At 37.9% G+C, this 17,689-nt stretch overlaps 1 protein-coding gene across 1 annotated transcript in view; it reads right to left on the reverse strand.

Annotated features, from left to right (window-relative positions):
- The window catches only part of kif5ab (kinesin family member 5A, b), a 42,133-nt gene that overhangs the window by 21,663 nt on the left and 2,781 nt on the right, over nt 1-17,689 (reverse strand). The window contains 12 exon segments of the mRNA XM_053635957.1: nt 630-790; nt 1,592-1,598; nt 1,662-1,836; nt 2,047-2,195; nt 2,348-2,452; nt 3,584-3,708; nt 3,904-3,991; nt 4,650-4,705; nt 5,219-5,267; nt 5,424-5,528; nt 5,618-5,691; nt 9,744-9,831. Coding sequence (XP_053491932.1) covers nt 630-790; nt 1,592-1,598; nt 1,662-1,836; nt 2,047-2,195; nt 2,348-2,452; nt 3,584-3,708; nt 3,904-3,991; nt 4,650-4,705; nt 5,219-5,267; nt 5,424-5,528; nt 5,618-5,691; nt 9,744-9,831 — 1,182 coding nt within the window.

The raw sequence follows: 17,689 nt of genomic DNA on the forward strand, positions 1-17,689 counted from the left end.
AATGGCATAAAAGAAAGCATTTTTTTATTACTTTAAATTGAGTCAAATAAGTACAGGTTCAGGGGGGCACACTGGTGAACTGGGTAGCATTGCAACCTCACACCTCAAGGGTCCCTGGTTCAATCCTGAACTCACATGGGTTTCCTCTGGGGTCTCTGGTTTCCTCCCACCTTCCCAAAGACAGTTGTGATTGAGTGTGTGAATGTGTGTGAGCAAGGTGCGCTGAGATGGACTGATGTCCCATACAGGGTGAATTCCCACCTCACATGTTCTCCATATCCTTGGCATGTCAGAACATGCAGTGTATTGGCAGTATGGATCACAGGCTGCCAATTAATCTGTTTAAGAATTCCTTATGTACATGAACTTTTCACAGACCACTGACAGTCAGGACTAATTTCACTGGCACAATGTCTTTTCTCAGGTCTTGTTCATTGCATAATTATGAACTGCCATATTCCGAGGGCAAAGGCTTTGCATCTTTTCAAGATATTTGATACTTGATCTTATACACCCCTGAATAGCTGTTCCATTATCTAGCACATCATGTTTCTTTCCCAGTGAGAAAATGCACAATTATTTTGTTAAGGATTTCACCAAGCAGTTGTATGTGTCCAAGCTATACCTACCTTGTCATCTAGCCGTTTGTAAAGTTTGCACAACTCCTCTTCTGTAACCGTGAGGGGAACTGAGGATGGAGCACTGCAGCTGTCATCTAAAACAGCTTCTGCACTAAGCTCAGACTCCACAACACATACACTGTCCTGCTCCACCTCAGGAACCGCCTCTCCTACAACAGAAATATCACCATTTTGTGACCATTTAACCTACGCTCACAGACACTCTCTCTATCTCTCTTTCTCTCTCTCTCTCTGTGTATCACTCTCTCTGTCTCTCTGTCTCTCTCTGTCTCTATTGTACGCTCTCTCTCTTTCTCACACCCACATTAGTTTTACTATCTTTATCAGGTACGGTACTTTCACTGACATACAGTATGTATTAGTGTAGATACATGCTGCCATCCCTAACCTATAAATAACCCTAGTAGTAACCAAAAGTAAATATTTTTGCTCTCAATACTTTTAATTAATTAACAAACAAACAAATAATTAAGTAAAATAAATGTTAATTAATTAATTAATTAATTAATTAATCCTTTTTGGTGGAGAATTAGGTAATTGCCTTCATAAATGTCCACCAAATTCTTCAATTATAGGACATTTTGCTTTGTAGGTTTTAGAAATTAGCTGTAGGTTTTAGAAATAATAACTATATATCTGTTTTATTGTTAGGAAAACGTAAGGAAAGTAAGAAAAAAATAAGTACCCTAGTTATATAGTCAAGTTCAATATATAGTTAAGTTCAAACAGCTTTAGTCAGCAAGTGTTCAGCCCTTGTTGGCATTTTTTATTTAATGCCAGAAAGTAAATAAAGACCATATGTTCTTCTCTTTTAACTTTTTCCCCTCGCCCTGCCCCTAATGCCAAAATCTGTAATGAAAATGAAAGGAAAGGGATATGTCCAATCTAACCACAAAGCAACTGAGCCCTAGGCCCTGTTTAAGGATGGCATTCATCCTGCTTTAGTGCACGCAGTGCCTTATCAAACACACAGAAGTAATATTGTTGCACACAAATACACAAATGTGAGTCTGTCTATGATGAACATGACTTTGTAAAGGCCTTACCATTACGCCAGCGATTAAGTTCAGCCTCCAGTCTCTGAATGCTTTCCTTCAGACTCTTGTTCTTTTCCTTCTCCTTCTCGTATTTCCTCCTGTACTGCTCTGCTGTCAGCTCCAGATTCACTGATACTGTGTTCCTTATGGTTTTAGCACTAAGAAAGGTATGTGCGGCAAAGAGTAAGAGTGTGTGTATGCTGACATTAAAAAGTACCCATTAATTTGGGTCATGGTTTAGAATAAGTGCACTTGAGCCTAACAGAACTAAACTTCTGTTATAGTGTCTGTTTGACTATACAGTATGTATAATATTAACAGAATTGAGTATGTTTAGTACTTTTGTTGTTGTTTTTTAACACTGTTACCGTTGTCCAAACATGAGTGTGGATTTGGTCTCAGCTTCATTGTAAGAGGAAGGCGAACAGCAGATAAACATGGTGGTTCTGCAGTTTCCACCTAATGAGTCCTGGAGAATTCGGGTCATCTTACTGTCTCTGTAAGGTACGTGGGTCTTCTGCAGGAAGAAAGATCAAAAGAGCATGTTTTAAAAGCTCTAATTCATTATAGAGTTTTGAATATTTTATGTATGCCCACAGTGGTAAAGGCTGCAATGTACTGAACATGGATATTTTGATTTATTGACTCTATTTTAGTTGCTGAGCTCACCGTTCCCTCAGCCAGCGCTGATATCACATTGCCCAGCGCAGAAAGAGATTTGTTGATATTTTTGGCCTCATCCAGGACAGACCCTTCTGCACCTGTCTTGCTCACCTTAGAGAGAGAGAGAGAGAGAGAGAGAGAGAGAGAGAGAGAGAGAGAGAGAGAGATGAGCATTTATTTCTATATGACTAGCTTAAATACAGTCATGTGAAAATGAAAGTATACCCTCCTTCAATTCTATGTTTTTATTTATCAGGGCATAAACAACAATCATGATGTCCTCATCTCACTTCTATAAACAAACAAATAACCTCAGGTGGCAAGAAAAACACACAACAGATTTCAATATGTAGCCCTTTTTTCCCCAAAAAAGTAAACCAATAATCATAAACCAGTTGGGAAAATATAAGTACACCCTTCCTATTTCCACAATCTTTAAGAGAGTAATTAGCAGCCAGGTGTTGCTAATAAAATGAAAAAAAAACATCAGCTATGACTTCAGAGAAGCAATTGGTGCTGCACATCAATCTGGGAAAGGTTATAAGGCCATATCCAAACAATTTGAAATTCATCAAGAGTAGTTTCCAATCTTCTCACCACTGGGTGTCCCAGCAACCTGCATCCAAGGTCAGACCGTTTAATGCCCAGAGATATAAAGAAAAACCCAAGAGCTAAATCATGTGACATTCAGGCCTCTGTTGTAAGGTTTTCATTGAAGGTTGGCTAGGAAATAGCCTCTTGTCTCCAAAAAGATTATGGCAGCATGACTTAGGTTTGCAAAACTGCATCTGAACAAACCACAAAAGTTCTGGAAAAATATCCTTCAGATTGGTGAGACCAAGGTGGATATGTTTGGTCATCATGTACAGCACCATGTTTGGTGAAAACCAAACACAGCACATCACCACAAGGACCTTATACCAACTGTCAAGCATGGTGGTGGAGGGGTGATGATTTGGGCTTTTGCAGTCACAGGACCTAGGAAATTTGAGTCATTGAGACAACAATGAACTCCATTTTATACCAGAATATTCTTCTGATGTGTTGATGTTTGAGGGCATTCGTTCACGCACAGCTCTCTTAAGATCCGGCCACAGCATCTCAATGGGGTTGAGGTCTGGACTTTGACTTGGCCATTCCAACACCTTGATTTTGATTAGCTTTTGTGCTTGGGATCATTATCCTGTTGCACAACCCAATTTCCAGCCCAAACACAGATATAAACACAAACCCTGGTCTCACCTTTTCACTCCCAGCTAAGTCCACCAGGTAGAGTTTGCCAATGAGTTTCTGCTCTGTCTCCACATGCTCTTGTTTGATATTTATGAGGAAGATGCTATGACTCCTGGAGCTGTGTTCATTCATATCTGAAGCAAAAAAAAAAATGGCTAAGGTTACTGAAAGCTAAAATTAACCTGATGAGAGAAACTGCATTATATGAGATTAACAATCCATGACATGAATAAAATCAGGTTCTATCTGGGTTAAGATTGAATGGCAGACAAAACCTTATCACACTAGAGTTATGAGTTATTGTAAATTTGTTCAAATGGAAAACTCACTGGTAACCGCCACATGGCGGTTAGATTTCCCTTCATCAATTATATCCATCACTTCCTCAGGACTGGAGACAAAGCGTTCTGTACAACCCTGTCTCAAACACACAAACAAACACAAACAGTGCTATGAGTAATCCTTAATGTTGTGTTATACAGCAGTAATGCACATTTATGTCAGTCAGAACTTCAGCCAGTACAATGCTAGTGAGAGTTGGGGACATACTTCCTTCCTATGTGTGTCTATCATATTTAAGACTACACTTGTATATTTTATCTACCCTACTTGTGCTAAACTGACCAGGGTTGCACTGGATTCATATCTTTCACAAATATTCCTTTGTTATCACAAGTAACAAAAAATAGAGATCTAGAGATATCAGTTCAAAGGTTTACTTGCATGTGATTAAAAAGTTTCCTCTTGAATATGGTATAGATATCCTCTAGTAACATGTATGCAGATTGTTTGTCTTTGTACCTGCCTAAAATCTCTTTGCTTATTCTCTGATCTTCCTAGCATGTCTGATTTTGCTCTGCCAGATCTCATACACTACTGCCTAGTTTAAACAAGTCTGGAGACCTATTGGTAGTTAATTGTAAAATGTAGGTAAATTTTTTCATTGGTAAGCCAAGGGCAGTGACTGGCACATTTTGACCCTACACTTTATCTGACTCAACCCAGACAAGTTTTTTACTACAGCCGATTTCAATCAAACATGAACATGTTCAGTTATCACTCTGTTCTATCTTACCTTGACATATGGGACCCTGTTCTTGTCTTCATGCACTGACAGGTTTGTCTTACTCACTGAGAGAGGGAGTGAGAGGGATAGAGAGAGAGATTCATAGAATATATAATAAAATACAACAACCATATGATGTACATTAAATTAGATGGGGGGAAATGGAATAAATCAGAAAGGGATTAGAAATTCCCTTTCAAAAAACAAATATAAACAAGAGCATGCAGAACGATAATTAGGCTACAGGGTAGCAGAATACATTCTCACAGCCCAATCCCCAACTGTTAATATTTAATATATAGCAGATATAAATCTATACAATCTGTGTGATTTTCACACAAAAAAAATGATCAAACTCTAGTGGAAATGTGTTTTGCATGAGTCAGGAATGACAGATTGCAAATATAGATCAGCCTCCCTTGCTGTCTAGGTGTCTGTGTGATAAAAATCTAAATGTTCAACAGGAATTTAAATGACTGACTGCATTCTGTCCCAGAACTCTCAGTCTCAGTCTTTCGGCTTAAGGTGAAGTATAATTTTACTGATGGTTATGTTTAATCTGTTTCTTTCTTTCTCACCATCAAGAAGGTCTCGGATTTTATCCATGTAGATTTCAAAATATGAAACCTGTGTAAAAGAAGAGGGAGGAAAGGTTTTGAGGGATGCATAAATAGCTTCAGATCAATACTGTATGTAGCATTGCTAATGCTCCATAGTACATTCTTTATAGCTAAATCATGAACTTTATTTAGAAATATTCAAAATGATCAGTGTTATTGTTGCCTTGATGTGAAATTCCAAGTTTTCATCCATTGCAAAGATATAGTTGAAGATGTCATCAGTGATCCTCGGAATAATACCCATGTTGTCGGGATCATGGAGCTTTCCCTGATCAAAAAAAAAAAAAAAGACAGAGACTTCAGCCATGGTGAAAGCAAAATCTAATAAATATGTTGATACAGCTGGCTGTCCTTTACCTCCATGGTGTGGGTTTTGCCAGAGGATGTTTGTCCATATGCAAAGATGGTACCATTGTATCCATCCAGCACATCTGAGTGAGAAAGGACAAAATATACAGATTTTACTTATGTTTTTAAGCATTCAAGTTATTTCTTTGTTTATACTTAAAATATGTTTATGTACTGTATTAATATACAGTATTCCTAAGTTAAGAACCTAAGGGAAGTGGTGGCTCACTAGTTAAGCTGTTGGACTACTGATTGGAAGGTTGTGAGTTCAAATCCCAGCCCTGCCAAGCTGCCACTGCTGAGCCCTTGAGCAAGGCCTTTAACCCTCAACTACTCAGTTGTATATATGAGACAAATGTAATCTTTCTCTGGTCATAGGTCTTCCTAGCGAATCTACTGCTGAAATGCTCAATAGAAGAATCTATAACATTTTAATCTTCTGTCACAGAAAATAAATGTTTTTCTTAAGTGGATCTCAGATAAGGTGCCCTCAATCTCAGGATGGCATAAAATAATAGTGCCACATATTCCTGTGGATTTTCTGATGTGTCTTTTACAATCACTGATAAATAGTTTTTATAGAATATAAAGGAAGGAATATCTTGGAAGATATTGCAATAAATACAGTATATACATAGTGTATAATGTACAGTAATAAGGCATTTACAATTGAGGCCAAAATTATACATACACCTAGGCTAAAGACATTTCAATTTTTCATAACATGTTGCCATCAATTTCCTGTGTTAGGGTCAGTTAGGGTATCTGTTTTATTTCCATAAGAAGCCATTTCAAAATAATAGCTAAGAGAAAGATTTATTTCACCTTTAATTTACTATATCAGATTTTCATTGGGTCAAATGTTTGCATGCTCTTTGCTAGGGTGGCATTGCCTTTTAACTTTTAACTGCTTTGACTTTTTTTTTGCTTGAAAGTTTTGCTCATTCCTCCTGACAGAACTGATGTAAGATAGTCAGGTTTGTGGGCTTCCTTGCTCAGATATGCTTTTTCAGTTCATGCCACAAAAATTCTGTGGGATTCAGGTCAGGGCTTTTGATGGTCACTTCAAAACTTTCACTTTGTTATCCTGAAACCAATGTGCTACAACTTTAGAGGTACACTTTGTACACTTTGAGGATCATTGTCCTGCTTTCTTTTTAAGTTTTAACTTTCTTGAGGTCTTGAGATTTGATGATGCCATCTATTTTCTGAAGATGGTCCATACATGGTGCTGATGGTGATTATTCTTTCATCTGACCAGTGAACACTTCTCCAAAAGGATGGTGATCAACTGCAAGCTTCCGTCTGGAGTTTTTTTTTAATGTTTGTCTTGGAGTAGGGGCTGTTTCTTTGCATGACAGCATTTCAGCTCATGGTGATTTAGGACTCTCTTAATGGTGGATGTACATATACTGGTACCTGATGTTTGCTCATCCCTGGGAGATCATTTGTGCCTCTTTTCTGGATGGAGTGTCTTTGTGGTCCCAAGTTTTTTTTATATTTGCATACAATTGTTTGTACAGATGCTCATGGTACCTTCAGTTGTTTGGAAATTGCTCCTAAGGAGGAACTGGCTTTAATGGAAAAACTGAGATTGAATATCTTAGCCTTGGTGTATGTAAACATTTGGCCTGAACTGTATATAGAATAGAGATGGATACAATTGAACCAAAGCTGTTAGAATATTTTAAATGTATTATATAATGTATGGTAACCGTAACTTATACAAATTATGAATAATACTATAGGGGTTTTTTTTAATTATCTTATTTTTCCTCCTTTCACTTTTGTTTCTGTCTTTGCTGGAGAGGCATTTAAGTTCAAATTTATCTGTATGCTTTGTCAGTTGAAAATAAAAAAATTAAAAATTACTCTAATCTTCTGTATACCATTTACTCATATCCAAATGAACATAAACCATTTTGGCTGATGAAAGAGCTGTTTTGTTTGCTGCTGTGAATGTGCAGTGCAGTGTGACTGTGTGTGTGTGTGTGTGTGAGAGAGAGAGAGAGAGAGAGAGAGAGAGAGAGAGAGAGAGAGAGAGTGAGTGAGTGGTGGGAAGAGCTGGGTTTTAAGCATAACAAGTCTGTCACCGTGCAGGTGAGTGGAGACAAATTGATGAGAAAAGAAAAAAGGAACAATAAAAGAGGATACAATTGAGAAATGCGGGAGCAAACCAATGCCAATACTTATCTCCACTAGCCAGATGGTCAACGTGCACACATATAGACACTCAAATTGACTCAGATTCTCTTTCCAAAGTCTGTTCTCTTCCATTCCCTTACCCTCACTTTGAAGTGGTATTTGACTCTTAATCACTGCAGTGCAGGAAGTACAGCAATTTATAAAACATGCAGATCCAGACATCCCAAGCCTCTTGGATTCATTAAAAGATCTTTTTATTTTTTTAAACTCCTCAAATTGCCTTCAATTAAAGCACCCCTGGATTAACAGAAATGGAAAGCTTGTTGACATTTCTCATTGCCTGCACCACTGAAAACAGAGTCTAATATTGATTTTATGTTGTAATTAGGCAATAAGCCACAAAAGGCTATATAATACTGTGAATGTATTGCAGTTAAAAGCACCTAACAGCTAGTGGATTGCTTTTAAATTTTTCAGCATGAGAATTACTTATTCACTTACTGTCAATAATGTTCTCGTCTAGAGGACGGTGGATCCGTAGACTATCCCAGAAACACTGAGCATGACACACACATTCATAGATACAGTGGTGCTTGAAAGTTTGTTAATTTTATATAGTTTTTCTAAAGTTTTAGAATTTTCTACATTTCTGCATAAATATGACCTGAAGCATCATCAGATTTTCACAAAGAGAACCCAGTTAAACAAATAAGACAAAAATATTATACTTGGTCATTTATTTATTGAGGAAAATTACCCAATATTACATTCCTGTAAGTGGCAAAAGTATGTGAACCTTTCAATATCTGGTGTGACCCCCGTGTGCAGCAATAACTACAACTAAATGTTTCCAGTAACTGTTGATCAGTCCTGCACATGGGCTTGGAGGAATTTTAACCCATTCCTCAGTACAGAGCAGCCTCAACTCTGGGATGTTGGTGGGTTTCCTACCATGAACTGCTTGCTTCAGTTCCTTCCACAACATTTCATTGGATTAAGGTCAGGATTTTGACTTGCCATTCCAAACATTAACTTTATCCTTCTTTATCCATTCTTTGGATTCTTCTGCATGACCCACTTTCTCTTGAGATTCAGTTCATGGACAGATGTCCTGACATTTTCCTTTAGAAATCGCTGGTATAATTCAGAATTCATTGTTCCTTCAATGATGGCAAGTCGTCTTCTGGCTTGTCCAAATGATCTTTAGCAAACTGCAGAAGGGCAGCAATGTTCATTTTGGAGAAAAGTGGTTTTCTCCTTACAACCCTGCCATGCACACCATCGTTGTTCAATGTTCTCCTGATGGTGGACTCATGAACATTAACATTAGCCAATGTGAGAGAGGCCTTTAGTTGATTAGAATTACCCTGGCTCCTTTGTGACCTCGCGGACTATTACACATCATGTGGATTTGTGGACTCCAATCTTTTTAGAGATGGTTTAGTATCCTTATCCAGCCTAATGAGCATCAACAACTCTTTTTCTGAGGCCCTCAGAAATCTCCTTTATTCAGGTCATGATACACGTCCACAAACATGTATTGTGAAGATCAGACTCGTTTGTTTAATTGGGTTCTTTTTGTTTACTTTTAGGACTTGTGTGAAAATCTTATGATGTTTTTAGGTAATATTTATGCAGATATATAGAAAATTATAACAAACTTTCAAGCACCACTGTACCTAGGGGCAATTTAGCATAGCCAATCTACCTACTGGCATGTTCTTGACAGTGGAAGAAAACCAGAGAACCTAGAGGAAACCTATGGTGGTCACAGCCTTAGAGACTCCATACAGTCACTGACCCGAGCTCAGGATGAACCTAGGAACGCTGGAGCTGTGAGGTAGCAATACTACCTGATATCATTTGATGTGGGGATCGACCCACTAACCCTAAGATTAACGGACAACCCACTCTACCACCTGAGCCACAGCCGCCCAATCCTAAGACAGATGCTACCTGAATAAGTACCCAGTGATTAACACAAACTCACCTTTAACAATTTGTTTGGCACAACTGCTGTAGACCTGCTCTTGTGTGGTACTGGTGGGAAAGACTCGGTCAAATACAAAAGATTTCCCCTGCAAGAAACACACAAGTGTTACAGTCCAGTAATCACAACTGAGTGATGCAGGAACTGGTGATTGAACAGAGTAGAAAGAGAAGGAAGAAAAAAGTGAAGGATAAGTAAAATAGGTTTATAGAAATTTATCATGCATGTGGCAGTGATTTCCTATCATCAGAAACACAATCTGTATTCACAGCCAAGCTATTGAATAGCTTCTATTGAAGAAATCATTGTTTGCAAAAGCCATTGCTGAATCTGGATCATTGTCCAAATTAACGTAATCACATTCGATTACATAAACAGCTTTTAGCTTCTTATATCTGTACATTTTCAGGGAATAGTGGTAGATCTTACATTATAAAAAAAAAAATTCTGGTCAGGACCATATCCGGTTTAAATCTGAATACAGCAATAGATCCAAATGGTTGGAGGATTAAACAGATGTTGAGACAGATAATGGCATTGCATTACAGAACTACTCCATCAAAGATATCATTTTGCATGACAAGTACATTTTGTACTTAAAAATACAGTAGAACCAGCCAGAACTGTAAACAGATATTATAGTATGAATGCTGTAAGTATTCATTATTGTAACTACCTTACAACTCTGCTGCCAGTAAAAATGTACATGGTCATTTTTTACAGTGAATTTAAGTAAGTAACTTTATAAATAAATAAATAAATAAATAAAGAGATTATTGAGTCAGGGGACAAAAATACTTCATAATATAATGTTGCTGAACTGCTGTAAGTGACCCTGAAAATCCTGTAATAGTTATTCACATTCAGCGCTGTGTCAGATATAATACTATTGGAGGAAAATGGATTCAGTGGAGTTTTTTTCCCTTGCTGAACAGGTAATGCATTTATTTCTTCTCTAATCTGGTGGGTAGATAGTGAATGATAGTCATCCGATGTATCCCCATTGTGGAATTAGTATTATTACCCATTTGTGTAGTTGTTTAGCTAGACTATTGATAGCAGGAGGTATTTGTGTGTTTCTCTGTTTCTGCATTTCAAACTCAGTGATATCAGATAGAACTCAAATACCGGGGCAGCTATTTACCTTTATGTGTTTATTGGCCTGTTCAACACCAAAATACGTGTATTATATAATTCAAACACAGAGACCTGTTGTGGAAATTAGACAACACTCGCAGACTCGTCCTCTGAGGTAAAAAAAGGTTTATTACAGAAAGATGGTTAATACAGGATTCAGATCAGGTAATATACACATGTGAAGCAAACTAGAGGTTATAGTTTTGTTCTCTAAGATATGGTTTTTGTGTCTAAGGTGCACATATATAGCTTTCACCTGGAACTCAGCACAGTGCACACAATATTCATGCACATAATAAAGTAAATAATAATTGTTATCTCAGCATCTTTAATACAAGGCAGAACATTTTATATGTTTAACTTCCAGGTTAGAACACCCAGGAAGTGCCTTCTTACAATATTTATGGCAGCACTAGCGGATGTGAGCATATATTTACAGTTGCAGAAGCAGTGAAACAATTCCCACTATTACTGGCATCTTGCCAAAAACCAAAACAAATGTATACACAGATAAATACACTTATTTATCTTCATTCATCTTCAGTAACCTCTTTATCCTGGTCAGGGTGATGGTGGCTCTGGAGCCAATCCAAGAAACACCAGAAGCCAGGCATAAGAATTCACACCAGATGTGATGCCAGTCCATTGCAGGGTACCATTTACACATACATACATTCATACACTCATTCACACCTACATGCAATGTAGTGTAGCCAATCCACCGGTCTGCATGTTTTTTGGCCAGACAGTAACTCAAGCTCAGGATCGAACTAGGGACTCTGGAACTGTGAGACCCTTAAGCTACGAGTAATCCACTGTGTCACCATTTACATATAATTTATATGTGAACTACTGACTTTACATTGTGCTCTACGATGGATATGCACGTGTGACCCTGTGTAGGATATGCGTTATAGAAAATGAATGGATATTGAATTTATGACTTAGGTTCTGTCTGGTATTTTAATCAAAATTGAGCTTGAACTGTGTTATTCAACTCGTATTATTCAAAACCCCAATACTTAGTCACACACACACACACACACACACACACACACATGAACTCCTTTCATCCTCTGTTTCCCACTCATTAATTAGTCCCTCTACTTCCTTCTCCACAGGGAAAGCACTGAGCCCCCACTATAGAAACAACACCACAGCTAAGCTCTTTCTCACTCTCTGTAAGCATAATAACTCATGACAGACACATCCCCACTGCATGGCCAGCTTCTGTAGTTAAAACAGAGGATATTTACAGATAAATTACCTAGGGAAACCTGGCTATATTTACCAGACATAATGTGTAAGACAGTATCAGCACATACTGAGAGTCATTCTAATCCAACACACACATGCATACACACACTGTTACACACTGTTACTATATTTGTCAGGACCATCTACAGACATATGAAACGGGATGAAATAAAGCGGTATTTGGTCCGAACCAAGATGTAAAAACATATCCATGACCTTCTTGTCCAAAACCAGCTCCAAGCAGGAATACACCAAGATTATTTCCTGTCACCTCTTACCAGAATAAACAGAACATGTAGTTTATCTATTTCTCTACAGAAGTAGACCATGCTGCATTATTAAATATTAAACCTAGACTTCAAGTGTGAGGGTATGAGGAGGAAAGATATGGAGTGAGAAAATATACCAGAAACGAATGGGTTTCATTCTGAGATTGCAAAAACTCAATAACATTAAGACTTAGTGAGGGCCAAGCGAGTGAAAAGAAATGAAAGAAGATAGGAGGCAAATGAAGAGAAAATGAAAACAAGATAAGAAAAAGAATAAAAGAATGTGCAAGACAATATTTTAAACATTAAAATATGCAGGGCAGGGGTACTAAACAGTCTACATTCTCTTGTTCACACACGAACCACCAGTACTGAAGTTGTAGCATAATAAGCCCTTTCCCATGAGAAAGAGAGCATGAAAGTTTTGTTTTCTTGAAACATTAATATGACAATTTACTGGTTAAACTAGTGCTGAAATGTATGACTAGTTTCTTCTTAATCAGAAGAGAATTAATATGTATATTCAAATTATACACAAATAGTTATCATTTATTTTAAAAAAAATAGTATTAAGGACATTGACTAGCAAATATGCATAAATCTGTATAAATCTACATAACACAATATATGTATATAATGTATATATACCTAATAAGTAACTAGTAATCTTATTATGCAATCCACTGCCAGTTTTAAAGGTTATGATGTCATATAATGTCTTCATGTAGATATCATTAATTCACCCTAGTAAGTGCTTTATCCTGGTCAAGGTCACAGTGGATCCAGAGTCTATCAAGGGAACACTGGGCGTGAGTCATGAATACACCCTGAATGGGACAGGGCAGTATGAATATACACATTCATACCTTGGCGCAATTTAGAGTCTCCAATTCATCTACCAGCTTTTTGAGGAAACCAGAGAACCCAGGCAAAACCCATGCTAAGCAAGGGAGAACATGCAAAATTCTGCACAGACACTAAGCTCATGATCGATCCAGAGACCTTGAACCTGTGTGGGGTCACAGAACCTGCTGTGCCACCATGCTGTCATGAACTACAAAATTGTTTGGCTTTGTTCTACTGGCCAAAGTTCATTATCTAATCAGGCATATTTTTGCAGCTCCCGAATGCACAAATGTCCAGTGTGTGTGGCTTTGACTGGACAATGCTGCAATAGTATTTCCTTATTAGAAAGGATTCCAAATAGAACCTTTTAGGAACCAAATCATCCAGTGTACCTTTAAAGACTCATTGAAGAACCTTTTTTCTAAGAGTGTACCATTGCTGAACAGAACATTCTGTCTGAAACAAGGTTAAAGCCAGTCTCTCGTATTCTCCCTATCTCACATCCTCAGAACATAATGATCTTTGTACTTATCTCCTTCTGTCTGCCTCTGTTTTATTAAAGATTCTGTGTGATTAGATTTATTCATTTCCATCACAGTGGAGACCAGGCTGCTGCTGCTCATTCTCAGTGTTGTGAGACTTCACGCAGGATGCACTGCTGACATGTTTTTTCTGTTGTTCTGTGGATATTGTGTACACAATGCAAGACAATTCCTGCCTTCCTTTGTGTGCATGTATTAGGGTGTAATGCAATGCCAGTATCTCTGTTTGTATCTGTATCTGTTTAGTGCTCAAAATATTCTTATCTGTTTTCATTATCACATTTAAACCAGAAGTGGGTATTTTACTTAAGGGGCAAACACTATCAGTATGACCCAGAGACACTAGAAAACAGGGCTTCTGGAAAAAGAAATCTTATTTATTTGGGGGTTTTAAAATTCTATAACTTTATTCAACTCCTGTACTGATACTCCTGTGTAACGTTCTATCTTCTGTCTAAAGTGCTTGACTAAGCAAACTATGTTTTAAAAAATCTTTACCAAATCAAGCAACTGTTATATGCAGTTGACAACATGAGCCATCTAATAATATTTTAATAGATTTCCTTTAGTTCTTTGGTTTGTTGGACACCTGACCATCACACCCATGCATGTGGTTTTTGAACATCCAGTTCCAGATTTAGTCCCTCTATACTGTTACAATCACCTCCACTCTTCTGGGAAGACTTTCCACTAGATTTTGGATGGGCTGTGGAGGCCTGGGGTGCAGTCAGTGTTCCAGTTCATCCCAAAGTTGTTCAGTGGGGTTGAGGTCAGGGCTCTGTGCAGGCCACTAGAACTCTTCCACGCCAACTTTGGCAAACCATGTCTTCATTTACCTTTGCACACAGTGGAATTGTCATTCTGGAGCAAGTTTGGGTCCCTTAGTCCCAGTAAAGGGAAATTGTAATGTTACAGCGTACAAAGACATTCTAGACAATTGTGTGCTTCAAACTTTCTGGCAACACTTGGGGGAAGGCCCAAATATGGGTGTGATTATCAGGTGTCCACAAACTTTTGTTCTTATAGTGTATGATCTAAATTATTTAAATGATTAAGTTTGGATAGCCCAGCAGTGATATGGTGCCCTCCACACAACATGTGGTTTTCAGGGTTTGTATGGAACAGCGGCTCTATAAATTAAAGCAAACCACTGACAAAAAAATCAAAAACAAATAGTGCATCTCTGATTCATAAAATTTCAATGAACTAAACATTTTGTGGTAGTTCCAAGTCTTTTTTCCTGTTTTTGTGTTGTAGTTAGGATGGGAATTTTACCTGGTGTACCTAAAACCTGGCAACCCTCCCCACAAGCTTCTGCATCAGCTATTCTTTAAAATCACACATTTAAGTAAAAACCTCATTTTCATGTGGTATTTTTTTGGTTTTACCCTGTAGTATACTGATGCACACACCTAGTCTGAAGCTGGCAATCTTTCTAAAAAAAAATAAATGAAAACTCCATTTACAGTTTGGATATGTATTTGTATTCAGTTAGGACACATTATCTGTTCAATTTGAATAATGTTATCATATTCAGTTATACCCCTAGTACCTATGTATGTACAGTATGTATGTGTGTATGTGTGTATGTATGTATGCATGTATGTGCATACAGAAAATCAGACCCTATCTCACTGAACAAACTACACAGATACTAGTCCAGGCTTTTGTTATCTCAAAACTGGACTACTGCAACGTACTACTCTCGGGCCTCCCAGCCAGCTCCATCAAACCCCTTCAGATGATTCAGAATGCAGCAGCACGCCTCGTCTTCAACCAGCCCAAAAGAACCCATGTCACACCCCTCTTCATCTCCCTCCACAGGCTTCCTGTAGCTGCCCGTATCAAATTCAAGGCCTTGATGCTCACCTTGTCTGGAACAGCACCCTCCTAACTCAACACTCTCCTTGAGGTTTACGTTCCCTCATGCAATCTGCGATCGATTAACGGCCGAAACTTAGTAGTGCCTACTCAGCGTGGCTCAAGTTCCCTTTCCAGAAGCTTCACACTAACTGTTCCTCAGTGGTAGAATGAACTATCTCCAAAAACAGCTAAAGACCTCTTCCGTGAGCACGTAACTAACCCCTAAAATGCCAACCCCACATTATTTAAATAAATAAATAAATAAATAAATAATAAAAAATAAATAAATAAACTTACTCTGGCTACTCTGCACACTTTGCTTCTCTAGAACTCAATTATAAATCTTGCATGGTAGCACTACTAGCACTACTACTGTAAGTTGCTTTGGATAAAATGGATGTAAATGTAAATGTATGTATGTACAGTCCCCTCTGAAAGTATTGGAATGGCAATTCCCAGAAGAAAAGAAGGAATTTTTTTTTTGTTACACTGAAAACATTTGGGTTTGAGATCAAAAGATGAATATGAGACGATAGATCAGAATTTCAGCTTTCATTTCCTGATATTTACATCTAGATGTGTTAAACAACTTGGAACATGACACATTTGGTGGCAGACCACACCATTTTTAGGTGAACAAAAGTATTGGAACAGATAGTCATAAAGTAAATTAAAGTAAAAGACACTTAACATTTGGTTGCACATATCTAGCTTGCAATACCTGCATCAAGCCTGTGACCCACTGACATGACCAAATTGCTGCATCCTTCTTTTGTGATGATTTTCTAGGCTTGTACCGCAGCTTCTTTCAGTTCAGGAGGGGAAATGAATGCTCTGTTGGATTAAGGTCTGGTGATTGACCAGTGATTGTCTGGTGATTGGCCAGTCTAAAAACTTCCAGTCTAAACCTTTAGAGTCCTTTGTTGAGTTGGCAGTGTGTTTTGGATCATTGTCTTGCTGCATGATAAAGTTCCTCCTGATTCATTTGGATGTATTTCTCTGTAAACTGGCAGACAAAATGTTCCTGTAAACTTCTGAATTCATTTTGCTGTTAAAATCATGAGTTACACCATTAATAAAGATTAGGGATCCTGCTCCAGAAGCAGACATGCAATTCCAAGCCATGACACTACCTCCACTATGCTTGACCGAAGAGCCCGTATGTTTTGGATCATGAGCAGATCATTTCTTTCTCCACACTTTGGCCTTTCCGTCACTTTGGTAGGGGTTAATCTTGGTTTCAGAACTTTTGTTGCTCATCTCTGTATTTCTTTGCGAATTCCAACCTGGTTGTTTGATTCTTACATGCTGATAAGTGTTATGCATCTTGTGGTATGGCCTCTACTCTATATTTCTGCTCTCAAAGTCTTCTTAAAATAGTGGATTGTGATACCTTCACCCTTGCCTTTTAGAAGCTGTTGGTGATGTCACTGACTTGTTTTTTGTTTTTTCTTCACAGCTCTCACAATGTTTCTGTCATCAACTGCTGTTGTTTTCCTTAGTCAACATCTGATTGTTAGTACACCTGTTGTTTCTTGCTTTTTAAGGTCATCATTGTATTGGCTATGCCAAATGCTTGTGCAATGACTCTGATCCCTCTTTTCTCAGCTTTAAAATGGCTTGCTTTGCTCCCATAGACAGCTCTCTGGTCTTCATGTTAGTTTATCCTTTTTAACAACAAATGCTAAAAATGTCTTCACAGGTGAAACCTAGGGCTCAAACCAAGAGTAGACATTCAGAGCTATTAATCGTTTAAATAATCAGCCTAACAGGGCACACCTGGGCACCAAGAAACACCTGTTAATCATATGTTCTGATATTTTTGAGCACTTGAAAAATGGTTGGGTTCAAACAAAAGGTGCCATATTCTAAGCTGTTTAACACACCTAGATGTAAATATCATGAAATGAAAGCTGGAATTCTTATCTATCATCTCATATTTATCTTTTGATCTCAAACCCAAATGTCTTGAATGTATAGCAAAAACAAAAGAATTGTCCTTGCCATCCCAAAACCTTGGGAGGGGACTGTA

The sequence above is a fragment of the Ictalurus furcatus genome, chromosome 11 (genome assembly GCF_023375685.1).
Source record: "Ictalurus furcatus strain D&B chromosome 11, Billie_1.0, whole genome shotgun sequence".
Taxonomy (NCBI): Eukaryota; Metazoa; Chordata; class Actinopteri; order Siluriformes; family Ictaluridae; genus Ictalurus; species Ictalurus furcatus.